Source organism: Colossoma macropomum, unplaced genomic scaffold (genome assembly GCF_904425465.1).
Source record: "Colossoma macropomum unplaced genomic scaffold, Colossoma_macropomum, whole genome shotgun sequence".
In the NCBI taxonomy this organism is placed as follows: Eukaryota; Metazoa; Chordata; class Actinopteri; order Characiformes; family Serrasalmidae; genus Colossoma; species Colossoma macropomum.
This window is the reverse complement of record NW_023494816.1, coordinates 308616-327103: the sequence shown is the minus strand read 5'-3', so window position 1 is coordinate 327103 and position 18488 is coordinate 308616. Positions and strand designations below refer to the sequence as shown.

General features: G+C 38.2%; 1 protein-coding gene across 1 annotated transcript; it reads left to right on the top strand.

The window, feature by feature from the left end:
* Positions 1-5710: 5710 nt before the first annotated feature.
* Positions 5711-12133, top strand: LOC118800107 (sialoadhesin-like). The gene is made up of 6 exons (XM_036560252.1): positions 5711-5723; positions 6461-6811; positions 7179-7412; positions 10804-11039; positions 11698-11984; positions 12085-12133. Exons 1-6 carry the CDS (start codon positions 5711-5713, stop codon positions 12131-12133), a joined length of 1170 nt encoding a protein of 389 aa, XP_036416145.1.
* The last annotated feature ends 6355 nt before the right edge of the window (positions 12134-18488 follow it).

The following is an 18488-nucleotide window of genomic DNA, read 5'->3' as shown; positions in this document are numbered from 1 at the left end:
TCTACTTTCTCTAAGCCAGGCATGTCAAACAGGGGACCTTCCAGGCCAAAGTGGGGTGGAGATTAGCATTTACCCTCATCTAACTCTCTGAATTCAGTTCATGAAGTCCTTGCCAATTAGCTGATGAGCTGAATCAGGAGTGTTTAATGAGGCAGTGTGCTGAAGTCTGCAGTGTTTTGGCCTGCAAGGACTGCAGCCTGACACATGCTTTTACGACTAGACTTGGGACGTCGTAATGTTTCGTTGGCTACACAGTAGTGATTCTAAATCCTAACAAGGATGTTGCGCAAATATACAACTAACACAACAACTGAAACAAATATGTAAACAAACAGAAACTTAAATGGCAGATCTGAAAAAGGTTTGAAGCTTAGGCCAGCTATCCTTTGTTTCAATGGAGTTCATCAAACTCAAGGCAGTTCTAGTCCCTTCAGAGAAAGTCTAACATAACCGACTTTCAATTCTCTAATTTAAATCAGCCTTTCATTGACTGAATCAATGTTTTAGACTAGAGTATGCGAGCAAATACATTTCTATACCTTTACTATGCTATGAGAATGTTTATTCCTGAGAGAGACATTCTGATTATAGTTTCGTACAGAGTATTACTTTTACTAGCAGGCAAACAGATTTTTGACAGACAGAATTATCTCCTTGTATAACAGACAAAAAAAAATAATAATAAAATAAAATAAGATTGTATGATAAACAAATGCATGCATTTTCAAAACTATTCTACGCTACAAATACTCATAACTAAGGCAGCTATTAGGAATAAGTCAAGGTGCTATATTTCTAACATTCAAACATTTCTAGATTTTCCATTAAATAGATCACAGCATTTGCTTCCCATAGTTGAGCATGGCCCCTGCTACCACAAGGAAGTCCAAACTGTAATGGGGTGGCTTGCCAGAGGTGGGGTTTGAACTCAGGCTGTCTGGGTGGTGTTTCAGAAGCCAACTGGGTGAGCCACCACAGAATTCTGGAAGGCAGGACCCAAACGCTAAGCTTCTGTGTGATTGGAAGGTATGATCGACATAATATATAAAACCGCAGCGACCGGGGTTCAAACCCACGCCGCCGCGTTAGTAAACCGGCGCGCTACCACTGCACTATAGAGGACGCATCACATAGCCCCCGAAAACGGGTAGAAAACGAATGGCTGTATGAAAACCCACCTGCTAAGGCTTAGGCGGGAAAAATAAACAAAGGACGCCAGAGGAAAGACTGGCTCTTTCAAACACTGAGGAAAGGCTAACTGAAATAAACTACTATCCCAACAGAAGAAAATGCCCAAAGGAGAACAAAGAGGAAAAAGGACAAACTTGTTCCTTCTCTTCAATGTGTATATATATATATATGTATATATGTATATACATGTATATATATATATATATATATATATATATATATATATATATATAAATGTATATATATATTCTGAAAAACTCTTAATTTCTTGATCTTTACTTGAACTTGACTACTAAAAGTCTCAATGTGATCCAGTTACGGTCTTGACTTGCATTCAGATCTTGTGATCTTGACTACAACACTAGTGTTTCTGCTTAAATGTTCATCACAATCACTACAGCTAATGAGTGTGTTTGTGCAGTGCTGCTCTGATCTTCACAAGGCCTGTCAGAGCAGCACTGCTGTGCTAGGATCTGATTCTGAGACTGAAATATAGAACAGGGAGGAATCTGATCCTGAAGCAGCTCTGAGAGGAGATGAGCAGCACTTTATACATTTGCTGTAAGAGGAGCAAATAGCATGAGTGAGCTGACCAATCAGTGAAGAGTGACCGAGTAAAAGTCCTTCACCAAGTGAAAGAGTTTATTATCATCAACATTAATGCTGGACTCTGGAAGGAAAAGTCCACTTCATCTTCATCTTCCTCGGTCACTGATGATGAAAAGAATGGAGGACGATGCAGCTTTCAGTGATCATCAGTGGAGAAAATGAATGGCATCATCAGTTAAACTCAAACCCACAGTGCTGTTTGTGCTATTGTGCACGTTTAGCATTAGCACTCAGAAGCTGAGCAGTGGTATCACATCATGGTAAAAAGGAAGTTCTAGTGTGAAGAAATTGAGCTGCTGGTTAGTCGCAGTCATGCACACTACCTACGCAAAACAAGGTGGTGAAAAATCTCTGATTTAAAGGAGAAAATGTTCATCATCTCAGAAGTGTCTCATTAATATTCTTCAACATGGAGATGCTCTTCCACAAGTTTTATGATAAGAATAAGTGTATCTTGTATATATCTGAGGAATGAAGGACTGATTCAGAGAAAACAGGAAGAACAATTGTCAGGATGTGAAAAGACAGCAACAATTTAACCACATTCAGCTGAACAGATGAACAGATGAAGCTCTTCTGTTCTCCTCATTTGTTCTTTGGGTTCGGGAGGTGAACATCATTTAATGAAGGTAGGAAAATCCTCTTAGTGTTTGTTCAATAGGTAAAGAACTTATAGTTATTGGATACAGAAGTAAACTAATATTACATTTGTATTGTCTTTAGGTTAACAAGTGTGGTTTGATCTCCGATAATTTTAACTATAAAAGAGAGACACTGAGACACTCTGATAGTCAAGTGTACTCATATAACATAAATGATATAACACTGGTGTTGTAGTTGAGATGAGTCCGAGACAAGACTGAGAGATTTATAAAGATTTCTTTTTCAGAATATTAAACCAAAAAGAAGAAAAACGGGAAACCTGGGGAAAAACTATACAATATTTTGTACATTATAACATATAAACCTTAAAAATATTATTAATTATTATGACATTGTGTCTTGGTCTATCTTTGTATAATTACATTTGGCGCAAATGTAGATTTACATCAAATGATGGTAAGGTTCTACTCTGTCCCTTCCTTTCTAAACTTACTCAGAATCAGGGGTTCGGCCCAGTTCATTGTTGAGTCGTTTTAAATTAACCTGTAAAATATGCAGAGGCAAATTTTCATTAAATATGGGGATTTTTTTTTTACTGTATAGTTCAGGGGTCAGCAACATGAAGCTCTCTTTTACTGTCCTGTTGCGGCTCCACAGCAGAATTAGATTTGTAGGTAAAAATAAAGTGATCCTCTTCTGCAGTAAAATAAAACTCTGCTGATCATTCTAACACAGTTTTAACAATAAATGGTCTTAAATGCTGGAGTTTAACCGTGAAGATTGGCATGCAGACTGCTGGTCACCATAGCAACATAGACGACAATCTCGCCTAGCTAGCAGCTAACGAAAAGACAAAGAGAGAGATTTAAGATGAATATTGATAATTTGGAGATGAATGGACTTATTTGCATTTATAACCACTCCAGCTGGTTTCCTGAAATGCTTAATCTGCAACAAGATAGTGTCAAACACTAAAAAGTCATAAAGCTGAAGTCAGCTTTTCATTCATCAGCTTCTTGTTCAAATTTTTCCACCTTAAATGGTGCAGCAGTTACATTGTGGCGTTTCAGGTACCATTTAAAGTGGGACGAGAAGCTGACTTTAGCCCCGTAAAAACTTGAATGTTGAGAGACATTTTACAAGAAACTTTTTCACTTTTGAGAAAAAGTTTCCTGCTGGAGATGTGAGAAAAAGCTATACCTGAGCTAAAGCTTAAAGCAGAGCAAAGTAAGTCTGAGACATATTTACTGCCAAGATGGTAAAATGGTCATGAAATGTTGTGGCTCCCAAAGTGGGTTGATTTTTGTTAAAAGGACAAAATGGCTCTTCTTAACATTTAGGTTCCTGACCTTTGGTATACTGCATCTCACATCACAGCCACTCACTAGACTGACCACCATGAGCTACACACAAAGGACTAAGCAGTTCTAATGAATGCAAACTTTATAACATTCTTTCATGAAGTATTTAATAAAGAGCAAACAAGAGTGAAACTAGTTTGTGCACCACCCTTGGTGCTGAAGATGTCCCCCCCAGCCTGTTACAAGCAGCAGTTAAAGCAGTAAACTAGTAATGTTTATAGTTTACAGTTATGCTGTGTTCACATGCGTTCAAAACCTTCCTTCTGCACCTCGTAGCTGTACATGGCTGATGGCGGCATGAAGCCACACAAATGTTGGCATGGTGATTGTGGTACTGGCAAAATGGATGACTATCAGAGAAGAGCTTTAGGAGTGTAGATTGTTTGTTTATATAAGGTGGAGAAAGGCAGGGGACGCTCTGTACACTTTTGTTTTTGTTGAATACTACTCATCTGAAATTCAACAACGTGATGTTTGGCATCTATGTCTCCTAAAAAAATAACATCCAGTTTATTTCATTGCTGTGCTCAACAGCAAAAGTTGGGAAAATTAAACTCTTGATGGAGTTCCACTTACCGCTGCAAATTCTGAAAATGGAACATCCAGTTTGCCATTGTCTGTCTACCGCAAATATGTGACCACATCATTACTCCTGAGAGTAAGATGCTACAGCCTGCAGCCACCACAAGTGGTGGGGTGGGGAGGGGGACACAGCCCCCAGGGTGTCTCAGGCAATCTACTGTACCAGCATCCACCAGAAAAAGATTGAGCTGAGATATTTAGAAACATTCGATAGAAGAGATGATAGAATTTCCTATTGAGGGTTTTTAAAAATTTGTACAATGAACTCTACAGTGTGTCAACGAGTTGGATCGTTCTTCCACATTCTATCATGGACAAGCCATGATTGATGATCTGGGGCCATATTACAGAAACTTCTTAACTCTGAAATCTTACCTGTTTTGTCACCATGACAACTTCAGTTAGAAGCTGTTCCAGAACAACAGTTCTTAATTTTGTAATCTTATCCATTAACTCCAGACAGGAAAACAGTATTACAGAAATATCCTAACTAGACAAAATTTCCTAAATTCTGTCCAAACTTTAAGACCCCAGATGGTCTTAACTTCTGTTTAACCACGGTTTTTATTGTTTTATGCAGTGACAGGCAGCACAGTTCACTATAACTAGCAAAATGACGTTATATTTATCTACACTGAAAACAGGGCTTTGACTTATGAGTTTTTTTTATCTCCACCGTCCCCTCTTATTAGCTTCAAAAGTCTTAATGTTGATAAAAACTCATCAGATACAATATTACAGTGATGGTGGTGAATAATGAGGAGACAGAGCTGAACATGTGTCTGTTTATTAGGAGGAATAATGTTAGCACCGTCAGCCAAAGCATTTGGGAAACTGAAACTGAGGAGCATCTTCACTCTGATAAACAGCACGAAGCGCTGACACAATATTTAGTTCTGTTTGACTTTTCACATCAGTAACGGTAGCTAACGTTAGCTGTCGGGCTAATTAACTTCAGTGTTTTGATGATTGTTTCAGCTGTGTGTGTATGGTCGGTTGCTAGGTAACAGACATGACAGTTGATTGTCAACTTCAATCGAGTAGTTTAAGATTTCCTAACTTGAGATAAGGTGGTGTGAGATAAGATTCTTAAGATTTGCTTCTGTAATACAAATTTGTGAAAATCTTTCTTTCAAGAGCACAGAAAAAAAGAAGAAATGAGTAAATGTATTTCTTTTAAGTATTTAGGATGAAATCTATAAAAGTCTGTTGTAGTGTCTGAGGGAAATTTTTGTTTCATGTGTTTAGAGTTTTGTGGTGGTGGTCAGCAAGCTCCTGTTTAGTACCATGTTGTAGCTGTTTTGAAAATATGGTTTCTGTATGTACAATGACGTTTAAGTTACTGACAAAAATTGTAAACCATCATGGAAGATTCAGGTGAGATCCTCAACCAGCAGAAAACAGATTTTATTTAAATGTGTATAGAAAAGTTTTATTCTGTTTAAAGGTTTTGTTGATATTCAGGAATGGTAGAAAAAGTTGGGTTTCCAGTAAGCTCAGGCTGAAAACTGAATGTTTTCTACCATGGCACTCAGCTGATCGCAAGAACAATTTACTTGTCCACCTTATCCTGAGACTGAGACAAGACAAAGTCCAAATAATGTTGGAACTGAGATGAGACCAAGACATTTAATTTACTGTAAATTGGCAGAACACTACATAACCAGTCCATATTACTAATGTGAAGCCTGTGAAAAACTGCTCCATAAATGAAAGGCTTCTAATGGACAGTGAAGTAACTTAGAGTTCTTTGTCTGTACTTGTAAAGCGATTTGGCCAAAATTTGTTGGTTATTTATGACCCTTGAAACAGCATTTATGAAATAAATAAACAGTATTTTGTTGTATATAATCATACAGGTTTCATTTATACAGGTTTTACTCAGAATGGCTTTTACTGCTTCTCTGGTGCTTCTGCTATTTACCTCAGGTAGGTCAGAGCTGTGGCTTCTCATTTTTATCTCCAAATAAACTCAATTTATGACAGCTGATTATTCAAACTCAGCTGAAATGAACAGTCTTAGAAATGAGCTGAAGTGGAAACTTTATGCAGTATTTTTACTGACTGAGACCCAAACAGTAATAATTTACACATTTCTGTATTTTGTATTGCAGGAGTTGTTGCTCAGAATGGGTGGGCTGTGAATTACAACTCTAAATCTTTCTGTGCTCTAAAGGGTTCTGCAGTGACCATAGAGTGCACTTACACACCTCCAAATAATCACTCAGTCCAAAAAGCTTTCTGGACCAAAGAGCTGGTTACATCTGTGTTAGAACCTCCTGATCTGTCAGATGATCCAGAGTACAGAGGCAGAGTTCAGTACCTCGGAGATGAACAACAGGACTGCGCTCTCAAGCTGAGGAATGTGAGCGAAAATGATCAAAGTAAATACTACTTCACATTTATAACAGACCAACCTGGAGGAAAGTATCAAGGTGAAGGTGGAGTTGATCTTTCGGTCACAGGTAAGATCCATCAGCAGAAATAAGACACTGTACACTGAGTTGATCAGCACACTGAGGTGTTTAACAGCACTGTATTAGCAGTAGATCATTAACTGTCGTAGCAGTTATCATACAGTTCAGATGAGGCTTGTGCTGCCTTCAACACTGATAATGCTGTTGTGAGAAGGGGAAAGAGCTGCTGTCCTGCGCTAACACTAAGCCTGGCCATTCATCTGATCAATTAGAGGAAATATAGATATAAATTAACATTTACTGAAAGTTCAATTTAAATGCAACGTTTGTGTAGCAATATTTAAGACACCAGTGATTCATTCATTCACTAAGCTAGTGTGAGTCTCCACGGTATGAGTTTTTCTCTTGTTCTCAGATCTCCAGGTGGAGGTTCCTGAGAGAGTGATAGAGGGAGATAACGTTACTCTCACATGTAAAACCACCTGCAGTCTGACAGTCAGACCAACATTCACCTGGTACAGAAATGGACATCCTTTATCCTCCAGTACTGACCAACTCCACCTGCAGCTGGTCAGCAGGGAGGATGCAGGCAGGTATCGCTGTGCTGTACTGGGTCTGAACTCTCCTGAGGTCACTCTGAATGTCAGATGTAAGTACAGATTCATTCATTCAGTCTCAGAAAACAAACACAGCTGAGGGTTCATGCTGAACTGTTTGTGGTAGAATTGAATCTAAAGCTGATGTATCATCTCTTTTCTTTCTTTGTAAAGCAATGTATCAATAAGTAAATGCAATAAATATAGAAATCTCTAAGGCTGTAATGAAATTCTGACACAGGAACCATACAGCCTTTAACAGTTAAACTGTTGTGGTAAAGCTTTATAATACAGCCTGAGTGTAATTTCCCAGAACTTGCAGCGTAACTTCTCCGTATGAATCAGTACATATAAAATACTTACCAGTTTCTACAAGTAATTAAATGTAGGTACAGCAGAAGAAAATGAACAATTGGGGATCTACAGTGTAACTTAGCAACATTTACCATGTATTTGTAACTCATTACAGGCAGGTCAGAGTAGAAAGAAAAATTCTCAAGTGCTCAGCTTTATAAGGCTTGGGTTATCATTGGAGGACAAAAAACATAATATAGTAATGTAATATTATACATACTAGAATCATTATTACACAATACGCAATAATAAGGCATGCAAAGATTTACAGAAACCACAAGGTAAGTGCTGTTCTCCCATTCTTACTCTGTAAGTACAGAAACAACAGGGAGAGGGCTGGATTATGAAGTTTCCACTGTTCTCCTGTTCTTGCTCTGTAAATACATAGAACAAACAAAGTATGTGCTGTTCTCCTGTTCTTACTGTCTTACCTGGTAAAAACAAATGACCACTGTAAAAAACGGCCGCATTTCCACTATCGAGCTAAATGGTTTTCAGGGCTGTACTGGGCCGTTCCTCTCTGGTCTCTGGTCTGGACTCATGAGACCAGTTACGGTTTATTTTGCATCCGTTGTGCTAAATCAGAACCAAGAAAACTACACAAATGAGTGAAACTGCTAACAGGCTAATAGCCACATACACACACCACTCATCATGAAACACATTTGATTTTGTCTGTCACTCCAACTCTAGTCTCTCGGCGTGCTCTCAGATTCTTTATCCTCTAAACGGGTGTTATTTGAGCAACAGTTACTGAAACAGCCTGTACTGCGGTGAGTTTCACCTGTAGCCGGATAACTGGTTACATTAACATTAGCGTTGCCTGGCAGGGTGCAGCTCAAAGCACCACAGAACAATTATAATTTTTATTTTTCTGTCACTTCAACACCAGTGATTCGAATTTGTGCTCTCATATATATGAGTGTTTATTCTCTAAACGGGTGTTTACTGCAGTGGGAGGCACCATGCATTCGTGTTAGCTTAGCCTAGCAGGCTACATCTTAGAGCACTACAGAACAGGTCAGATTTTGGCTTTCTGCGACTCCACCGCCAATGAGTTGACTTTGCTCTCAGTGTTGTAAGTTTTAATCATCTGTACTTGGGATAGCAGAGCAGTGAGTCGAATCGAACCTGCACTGTGGCTGTGCATCTCTTCAGTTATGCTACATTAACAAGCAGAGAGGAGCCAGCTAGCATTAACTTGGCTAGGAGGCACCAGTTCCAGACACCATGGAACAGGTTTTATTTTGTCTTTCTGTCCCTCTAACATCGGCCACTCCATTTTGCTTCGACCTGAGTCATTATCATCAAAATTTGTATCAGTTCAGCTTTTGTTAGTCAGAATCAAACCTGTTCTATTGGCAGCATGCTAGCTAAGCTAACACTTACCAGTTGCTCTCTCCTGGTTTTCAGTGCCATTTAATATTTAAAAATTGGTGTTAGATTGAAGCTTTGACGTTATTAAATGGTGGGTTTAAAATCGTGCACTGCTTTCATTTATTTGCCCTCCGTGTGAGCGAACTGATCTTATTTGATTGATTTTGGGTTTGAAATAACACAGCAGGATGCAGTGACACAATACCAACATTAACCTAGAACCAATCAGTGAATAGCTACGTTGTTCCCCTGCAGTGAAAAAGAGGCCACTGTCAAACATTATAGGAGCTGTGCCCATTTGATGTTACAACATGTTACAACAAGGGACACGTGACTAGCTGTTTGGTTCTGTTAACTTTCGTGTCACAAACAAACACCATGCATTATCATTAACAACACACCAGAACTACATTTTGACAGACAGTGAGAAAACTCCAGGGTGATTAAACAGAATACATACTTACAGAGAACAGGAGAACAGTGGAAACTTCATAATCCAGCCTGGAGGGCTGGAGGGAACTTAAAGGCCCAATCCCATTTCTTCTTTTTACCCCTACCCTTGTTTTCGAGTGTCACACTAACCCCTTGGAACAGTTACAAGGGGTTGTGGTTAAAATATTGCCCTACGAAATGGGACAGCCCTCAAATAAAACATTGCTTCATTAACAGGCTACTAGTGCTGCTCTGTAGGCGACCTGGCTCATCTTCAGTGACAGCAGAGAAGGGTAAAGTTCAGCAACCTCACTGCTGGGCTTTAGTTACATTTAGGGCATCATATGCCTTTAAAGAGGGGTATAAGACAATTATTTATTATCGCCCACCGCTAATTCATTGGTTATACGAAGCTGAAGCTATTCACCAGGTTCTTGTTCGAATTTTCCCGTTTCACCTTAAATGGTGCAGCAGTTACATTCTGGCGCTTCAGGCATCAGAACTGCCTTTTTAAGGTGGAATGGGAAATTTAGCTAGCTAGCTGCTGAGACATTAGAATGCTATTAGCGATGTTTTTATGCTTGTTATGAAGAAAACAACCATAATACATTGAAATGACATTAAACTAAGATAATACACTGGTTATCGTAATTTTTTTAACACAGAAAATTCTCACATTTGTGGGTTTCTTTAGTCGCTCGCGCAGCCATCTTGCCAGTTTTTCTTTTTTTCTGATAACACTCCGTTTGGAGTGTCCCTCTGAAAAACCTCTGTTTGGTGGGTCATGTATTCCTAACACTTCGCCCTGCCCCTCTATCTCAACAAAAATTGGGACACCCTAACCCTGGACGTGAACGTGCAAAACAGAGGGCTAAGGGCTAAGTGGTGGGGCGAGGGGTGAAATGGGATTGGGCCAAAATGTGACTTACACAATGAAAATTATAGCAATAATCAACTTTACAAACAAAAGAAATTGATACTTCAAGCTACATTCAGTAAATGAACCCACCAAACCGTTAAATAATGAACATCACAGCAACTATAAATAACAAATCTAATAACTACAAATCTCACTAGGCTAATAAGCATGATATATATATATATATATATATATATATATATATATATATATACACACAACAGTGATCTTCATATGCTGCAGTTAATTTATGAGCATCTGCAATAAAACATTAGTTTTAGAAGTAGTTCTGCAGGACATTTATTGCTTGCTTATTCAAACAGAAAAGAGACCGCAAGTGTAATGTGTCCTTCTACGTCTAGATGGCCCAAAGAGCGTCTCAGTGTCCATCAGTCCCTCTGGTGAAATAGTGGAGGGCAGTTCAGTGAATCTGACCTGCAGCAGTGATGCAAACCCACCTGTGCAGAACTACACCTGGTTTAAAGAAGGTGGAAGCTCACCTGTAGGATCTGGACACAGTTACAGCGTTCAACCGAGAGGGTCCTACTACTGTGTGGCTCAGAATGAATATGGATCTCAGAAATCAGCTGCACTGAAAGTCAGTGTACAAGGTAATATTTATAGAAGAATGTTAATTAACCCCAAAAACCTTTATAACACTTCAAAACACATAACGTTAAACGTGTTTATTTTAAAACTGACTTCCACATTTCTCTGCACACAGCGGTTAAGAGTGTTGTTCTGTTTGCTGTTGCTGGGGTCGTTGCTGGATGTGGATGTTTATTTGTCATCACTGCTGTTTTGTATGTGAGGTATGTATGTGTATCTTGTCTGATCTGACTGGAAAAATAAACAGTTAATGTAGATTTTACCTACTGTTTCATCTTTGAAGCCAATTCTGACATTATTAATATTATAATTGATATTATATTTCAGGAAAAAGAAACAAGGAGATGCAGCTAATGCATCAAAACAAAGACAGGCAAGGCAACCAAAACACAATACCAGTTTTGCATAATGTTTCCTGTAGTGTTTGCTTTGTGATTTTATATTTTGACATTTTTAAAAACAGAAGCAACTATTTAGGACTGAATGTATAATCACTATGAATATCTTCTCATTATTGCATACACTTGATCACATTGCTGAAAAGCAAATATATCAGTTATACCAATCTCTGGTTTGGTGTTGAGAGAAAAAGAGAAAGTAGGTGCGTTAGTTGCTGATTTGTCATGTGTCATTATTTCTGACTGCAGAGAAATCACCACAATGATGTGGCAGTGAGATCAACAGCCAGTGATACAGCACCTGATCCAGATCCGTCCAATCAGGATGATGTTCCCTATGCCAGTGTTGTACCTCTGAGAGTCAGAAACCCCAGGAATGCTGAGAGCTCTGCAGTGACAGCTTCTGCCTTTGGTACTGATGAGGAGGTTCAGTACGCCAGCGTCCAGCACCGCCGTGATAAAGTGGTAGAGAACACGGAAGGAGACAACATTCAGTATGCTAGTGTAAGATTTACTCGTAGCGGTGTTACCAACAGGTGAGAGAAACTGACCTTATCAAACGGTCTAAGTGAGTTATTTTGTCCACTGTAACAGAAGAGAAGTTTAAATCACATTGTGTTTGATCTGTTGTTGCAGGTCTGCAGTTTCCACACTTGATGAAGTGATTTACAGCAGCATGAAATAAACAACTTTGCAGTTCTGTTCAGGACCAAAATTATGATCCATGAACACAGTTTTCATCAATGTCTATTGGAAATGCCACATTAACAGGATTCAGTTTATCACAACCAGATTACACATTTTGGATCAACCATTTTTTATTTTTTCTAGTACCATTTTGTGGATCAGCCCATCTGATAACAGCAGAAAGTTCATTAGACCTGAATTTCATCATTTCAGAAGGATACTCATGCCAAGATCTGCAAGGACAATTTGAAATTCCTTAAACATGACTCACCAGGACCATCCATAAAATGCCATTTTATTTTGGATATAAAACCCAAATAATCAACCTTATGATTTGTTTGACTGGAACCAACACTCAGCCGACACTTTGCTTAACCAGGATACAATGGTTTCTGCCCAATGACAGCTGGGATAGGCTCCAGCACCCCACCGAAACCCAGAAGGATAAGCGGTTTAGATGATGTATGTATGTATGTATGTATGTGCTAGACCAAAGTTTGAACACTGGCCATGTACTGGACCCTTTTTCGATCTCTACAGGACACAAAGTGCACCTGCAAAACCCGCTGGAGAACATGAAGCCCATCATTGAAAGTGCACTGTGAACATGAAGTGTACCATTGGAAGTGTGCTGTAAATATGAAGTCAATCGAAATAACTGCCAGAATTTTGTACCTAAGTGCTTGTGAAGAAAAACATGTACATCTTTTTGAGTCTCTGATATTTCCTTTACTTATTATTAGTTTGTACTGTTTAATTGAAAGTTGACTGTCCCCTTTATGTATTTTGTAGTGTTGGGGTTCTGACCATTATGTCTTTTACCAAACATGTATGCGGAGTTTATTCTGACAACAGCAGCTTTCTACTTCTATGACTGCCACATCAATAAAAAGCTATGTGATAAAGATGAGTGTACAGCTAACACGATTATTTTAAGATCTTCTGCCTCTAACTGCTTCAGTCACAAAGCTCAGGACAATAACTAGATTAGTGCTGTTTGTACGCTGTTTGATAAGAAAAAAGTCCATATGATTTTGTAACCACAATGTGAATCTCATGTACTTTTGGTCATTAATATTTACAGAAAACAGTTTAACTTCATATTTTGTGTATTGTAGGGAAAATAAACTTTGTGGATTTAGTCTCAGACTAAATTGCAGTACTAACAGTAAATATCTATTGTAAATTCTTTTTAGTCTAGGATTTGATTTAATCTGTATAAATTGAACCTATAAATATATGAAGAGTTAAAGCATGAGCGCTTCATTTTGATCTGTTAAACATTTACACCAACATACTGAACTGATGTGTGTGGTTTCTGCTAGACAAAGTGTGAGCTGAGCCCTGTTTTGATGATACACGGGATGTGACATCAGGGCTAAACTAAACATAACCCTTTCACATAAACATAACTGTGGTTGGAACTAGACTCTACAGCAAAGTAGCCCTCCAGGACCAAGGTTTAGGACAAGTGGTCTACAGACAAGTCATTTTCACCAAATTTATCCAGTAAAATCCCCCAAGATTTAAGGTATCCTTTGATACAAGATATACTTTTGTGGCCTATACCCAGAAACTCTTTTTCATCTATTTTGGCTTTGTGACCAAACTTAAAGGCTTTGGCAAAATATTTGTAGCTTTATCTTGGATTTTATTTATAACAAATCTGAACTTTATTTTGAAAATGTTTTATTTGGGCTTAGAAAATTACCAAAATGATTTGTAAAATAAATATTTCATATAATCTACTTATTTTGCTGGCAAAGTATTATATTCATAAATGTGAGGTGCAAAAGAGTAGACCCCTTTTTGTCACCTTATCAAAGAATACCATGTGAAATCTTCCTGTAATAAGAAAGCTGCGAAGAATAAGAAACTGAACCCTCCGGAAGCGGACTGGCATTCGTTGGCAGCCATGATTGTTTACCTCTGAATGAGCATGATAAAGTAGAGTCTGGCTACAGACATGCACTCTCAGCCCAATGATGTCACGTGCACATGCACTCTCTGCCACAACGGCAGAAGCAGCCCAACGGCACTTCAACATTTGGCTGCTTCTGCTTAGCGACATCATCACTTAATCCATTTTTCATCCATAACACAGCTAGAGAATTCTGTTTAATGTACCTCCCTGTTGAAAAAAGTTTTAGAACCCATTAAAAGTGTCTGTTGGGTGGTTTTCAGCAGTCGCTAAAGGTATTCTGTGTTTTCCTGATTGGTTGATATCACAGTGTAAATGATTCAAATCATTTAATTAGGTGTTCTGGGACTGATTCCAGTTACATTTGATAGTTTCCTAATAGTCTCTAATGGCAACCTTCAATCCAATTCCTGTTAGGAAGCAAAACCATAATGGTTCTAATGGTCTTCAGCATGGCTTTTATGAGTTTCAGTAGCCTGTTTGTTTTTTCTGCGAATGAACCAGACATTCATGTCTTATTGTCATGGTAGGTTTTATTGGTGGCATTTTTAATTACCTTATTATCAGTATCACAACGTTAATATATGTTCAGTGTAACTCTTGCTGCCCAACAGTTCATGGTTCACTGTTTTTCCTCATAAAACCTGAGGAAATAAAAACTGACGTCATCAATAGGCTCGTGGTGCATGTCAGGCTGAGAGTGCGTGTCTGCAGCCAAACACTTCTCACGCGCCACGTGAAGCATTGTCCTTTTGCGCATGTGGGTCAGTTCAGGAGCGTGATCTGTTCAGACTAATGTCGCATATAAATCACCTTTAAAAGATATTGTGAGCAGCCAAACAAAAAAATCTGATTTAGTGAGAAAAAAAACTTTTTTGTACATTTGAATGTTGATGCCATTAAAGAATGAAAGCCTAATTCAGTGAAGACAGGAAGAACAGGATGTGAGAAGACAACAACATTCTAACCACATTCAAGCTGACCACTAACGCTCCTTCCGTTGTTGTTCAGTAGATGAATGTCGCTTAATGAGAGTGTGTCAGTTGGTAAAGAACTAATACAAGCACTAATATGAGGCCTGTAAAAACTGCTCATAAGTCATGTTACATTTGAAACCGAGGCTTCCAGATGTGATTTGAGTACATAGACGTAATCCAAACTAAGCTCCATATTGAGGTGTGTATTACTTTCAGAGAATCACATAACTGATGAAACATGTGACTGCTTTGGTTTGTGTAACAGAAGACTGAAAATGGCCCCACCACACCCCATGCCACCCCAAATGTTTTGGGCTAGTGATCAGAGCAGATTTAGCCCCCAAAACAGTGAAACAACTTTTATCCTTGAAGAGAAACTAATACAAATTCCTTTCTAATCTCCAACACTTAGTTACACAAGCACTGTAAGTCTAAAGTCACATAAGCACTTTCAAAATTGTTCAGCACAAACTTTATGACCCTGCTCAGCTGCATTCGTTGATGGTTAGTATAGTTGTTTGTGATAAATACTGCTAATTCAGTATTTCAGTCCCACTGCTACACCATTCAAGGTGGAAAGGGAAAATTTGAACAAGAAGCTGGTGAAAAAGAAGCCAAATTCAGCCTTATGATAACTAACCTATTTTATATATGGCTAAAGTAGAATTGAGCCCCATGTTTGTTTCAGTTGAATTAAAATTGTATTCATTTAAAAATCTAACGTTAAATACTGTCATGCAATGCTTTTGCAGATATGGATGACTTCGTTCCAGCATTAAAGAAACGGGGTGTTCCCGATGACTGCTTGAAGAGGCTGCAAATAGACAATGTAAGCTATTGAAACATAGCTAAATGCAATTTTTTCCTCTGCAAACATGTGACAATGAAGTGAAATATATGGATATACATTACTGTAAAAGGTTTGGCTATGATGAGTGACCAAATCACATAAGGGGTTTTATGATACTATGATGAATTTTTCCTAAGCCCACTAGATGGCACTCTGACACCATGTACATACAGAATGTAAAATGTATAGAATGTGACCTAGAACAGGGGTTACCCGTTCTGGTGACCCTATGCTCTGCATGTTTTTTGTTTTCACTACAGTACATACCTGACCCAGCCCACAAGTAGCTGGCTAATTGTGTAAAGAGTTTAATTAGCTGGGCTTGATGAGACAAAGCACAGAATGTTCACAGTGAGAGGTCATGAAAACTGGAATTGGGAACCCTGGAACTAAAATATACAGCTTAAAGACAAATTTCAAGTTGGCCTAAAGGATTTTGTTTTAAGAGACATTTATATAGTTTTGTTTCAGCAGTCCATCAGTTTAGCAAAACCACCATATTTTAAATAATAAAAACATTGATACACACTGCAGCTGATCCCGGTATCTTGGGGTTTTTCACAATCACTTAAGACACTAAAACTGATTATACAAGTATCTTGAACCATTTCATCAGTTACCAAATGAGAGACTAATTTCCTGAAATTCCAGTCACTGTTTGCTGCTCTTGACATATGCTGCAGATGCTGCAGAAGATCCCTCTATAAGTCCTATAAAAATTCCTCTATAAGTTACACTATTCTTATCTGGAAACCACTAGCACTAAAAACAGTTCACACTAGTCAAACTAAACTGAACTCAATTGTTATAAAACTCTCTGTGTATAAACACTTACGTGTAAAATTGTCTACACATGACGCCAACCCGGGGACACATGGCCATGTTTACATCACACAGTGTGCAGGCAGTAGAAACAGTTTTGCCTTACTGTAAAAACTAATTTGGAGTTTTAACTTAAGTAACCTCGCTGTCTTAAAATCATCATATGCTGATTTTAGTTCTAAACTCTTTGGTCAATGGATATAATTTAGCCTAGTGTACAGGATGTGATGCATGTCGGCCCACTGCAGATGGCCCATCAATGTTCCCTTAGCTCGCGTCTTTCCTTAGTGAGGCAGCACACATCAGCCATACTTTAAAATTATGAGTTTGTGAACTGTAAAATGATGCACTGAATTTACATTTTTCAAATGTGTAAATCATTTCCATATGAATGAAATATAGGTCCCACTTTTTATTAAATGTCTCTAATAACTGTGTAGTTACACATGAATAACATATGCAACAACACTGTAACTAATGATGATTTAGTCAATGTTACAGATGGATTAAAGAAGTACAGCCTATGTAATTACACATGTGTATCAACTTCAGTTTTGCTTAATGTAATTACACAGGTGTATCTTCTACACAGGAACTTCCATGTAGAGTAGTGTTTAAGTTAAAGTTACACTTTAAAATAAGTGGACAGTCTCTGTGTAATTGTTATGTAGGTACTGTGTAATAATGGAGTGGTAATAGAGAAATTGCTTTGGGGAAATGCAACACATTTAATTAAAGTCATAAAGCTACATGTTAAGATAAGAGGACGTCTGCTGTACCATCGCATTACAGAATGGTTTAAAGCTGAAACTGGTTACAATGTCACAGCACTAGCAACATAAATGCTAGCTAAATGTTAGGAAAGCTGGCAGATACAGTGTAAGTAATGTCTTAATGTACATTATTAGATACTTCCTTTTACTGCTGGAAAAAAAAGAACCTCTAAAAAAATTGTTATCTCAAGATAACAACTTTGTTATTTTGAGATAACAAATTAATTAACTTGTTATTTTAAGATAACAATCCAAAAAATTATAACTACCTCATGGCCTCTCTGGACTTCCATACCAGCGGGGCTCCGCAAGCAATTGCTTTTAATTGGGACTTCAAAGTACTATGTATGTGTCTAGCATTTTGTCTTTATTGGGTTAATTTGAGTGTCCTTTATATTCATACTACTATTACTACTTTTACTTTTTTATTTAATCCCCCTTTTTTATTGAGCTTTACCCTTTGAAATAATTGACTGCACCATTTCTGTTTTGCCAGATAGAGTACCTGGATCATGACTGAGTGAAGCTGCTGCAGTCGGAGGGGACTTTCGACAATTTTTACCTTATTTTTCTCTGCTGGACTCAGGGCCTCATGAACTGCATTGGACTCAGTATTATTCATTTTTTTGTGCATAATTGTGACAATAAAATTTGTAAAATTTTAGATCTTGACTCAGTGCATTACTGGCAATTCAGCTGCTCCCCAGAGGTATTTGATTGGTAAAGTAAAAGGGTAAAAGGAATCTTCCCTCCCACCAGTGGTACTTCCACAGAGTAGAGGATGCCCCATGGAGGAAGCCAAATATGTCACCCAAGTCAGAAAAAAGTTGTCTTGGTCAGCAGTGACAGATGTGATATATAAAGGGGGAAAACACATTTCCACGCCTGCCGTGACAGTATGTTTTGGCTAGGATGCTTGATGGTTTGGGTTTTAAACCGTGCTGCTTTTTTCCATCTTAATGTACATTTCAGCAGTGTGATTTTACAACCCCATTTCCAAAAAAGTTGGG

Excerpts from the sequence above, each read along its gene's own strand:
- LOC118800107 (XM_036560252.1), top strand. Across the intron at positions 6,812-7,178 it reads AGTTGATCTTTCGGTCACAG|ATCTCCAGGTGGAGGTTCCT; the intron begins GTAAGATCCATC and ends TCTTGTTCTCAG. Across the intron at positions 11,040-11,697 it reads AGAAATCAGCTGCACTGAAA|AGAAATCACCACAATGATGT; the intron begins GTCAGTGTACAA and ends TTCTGACTGCAG.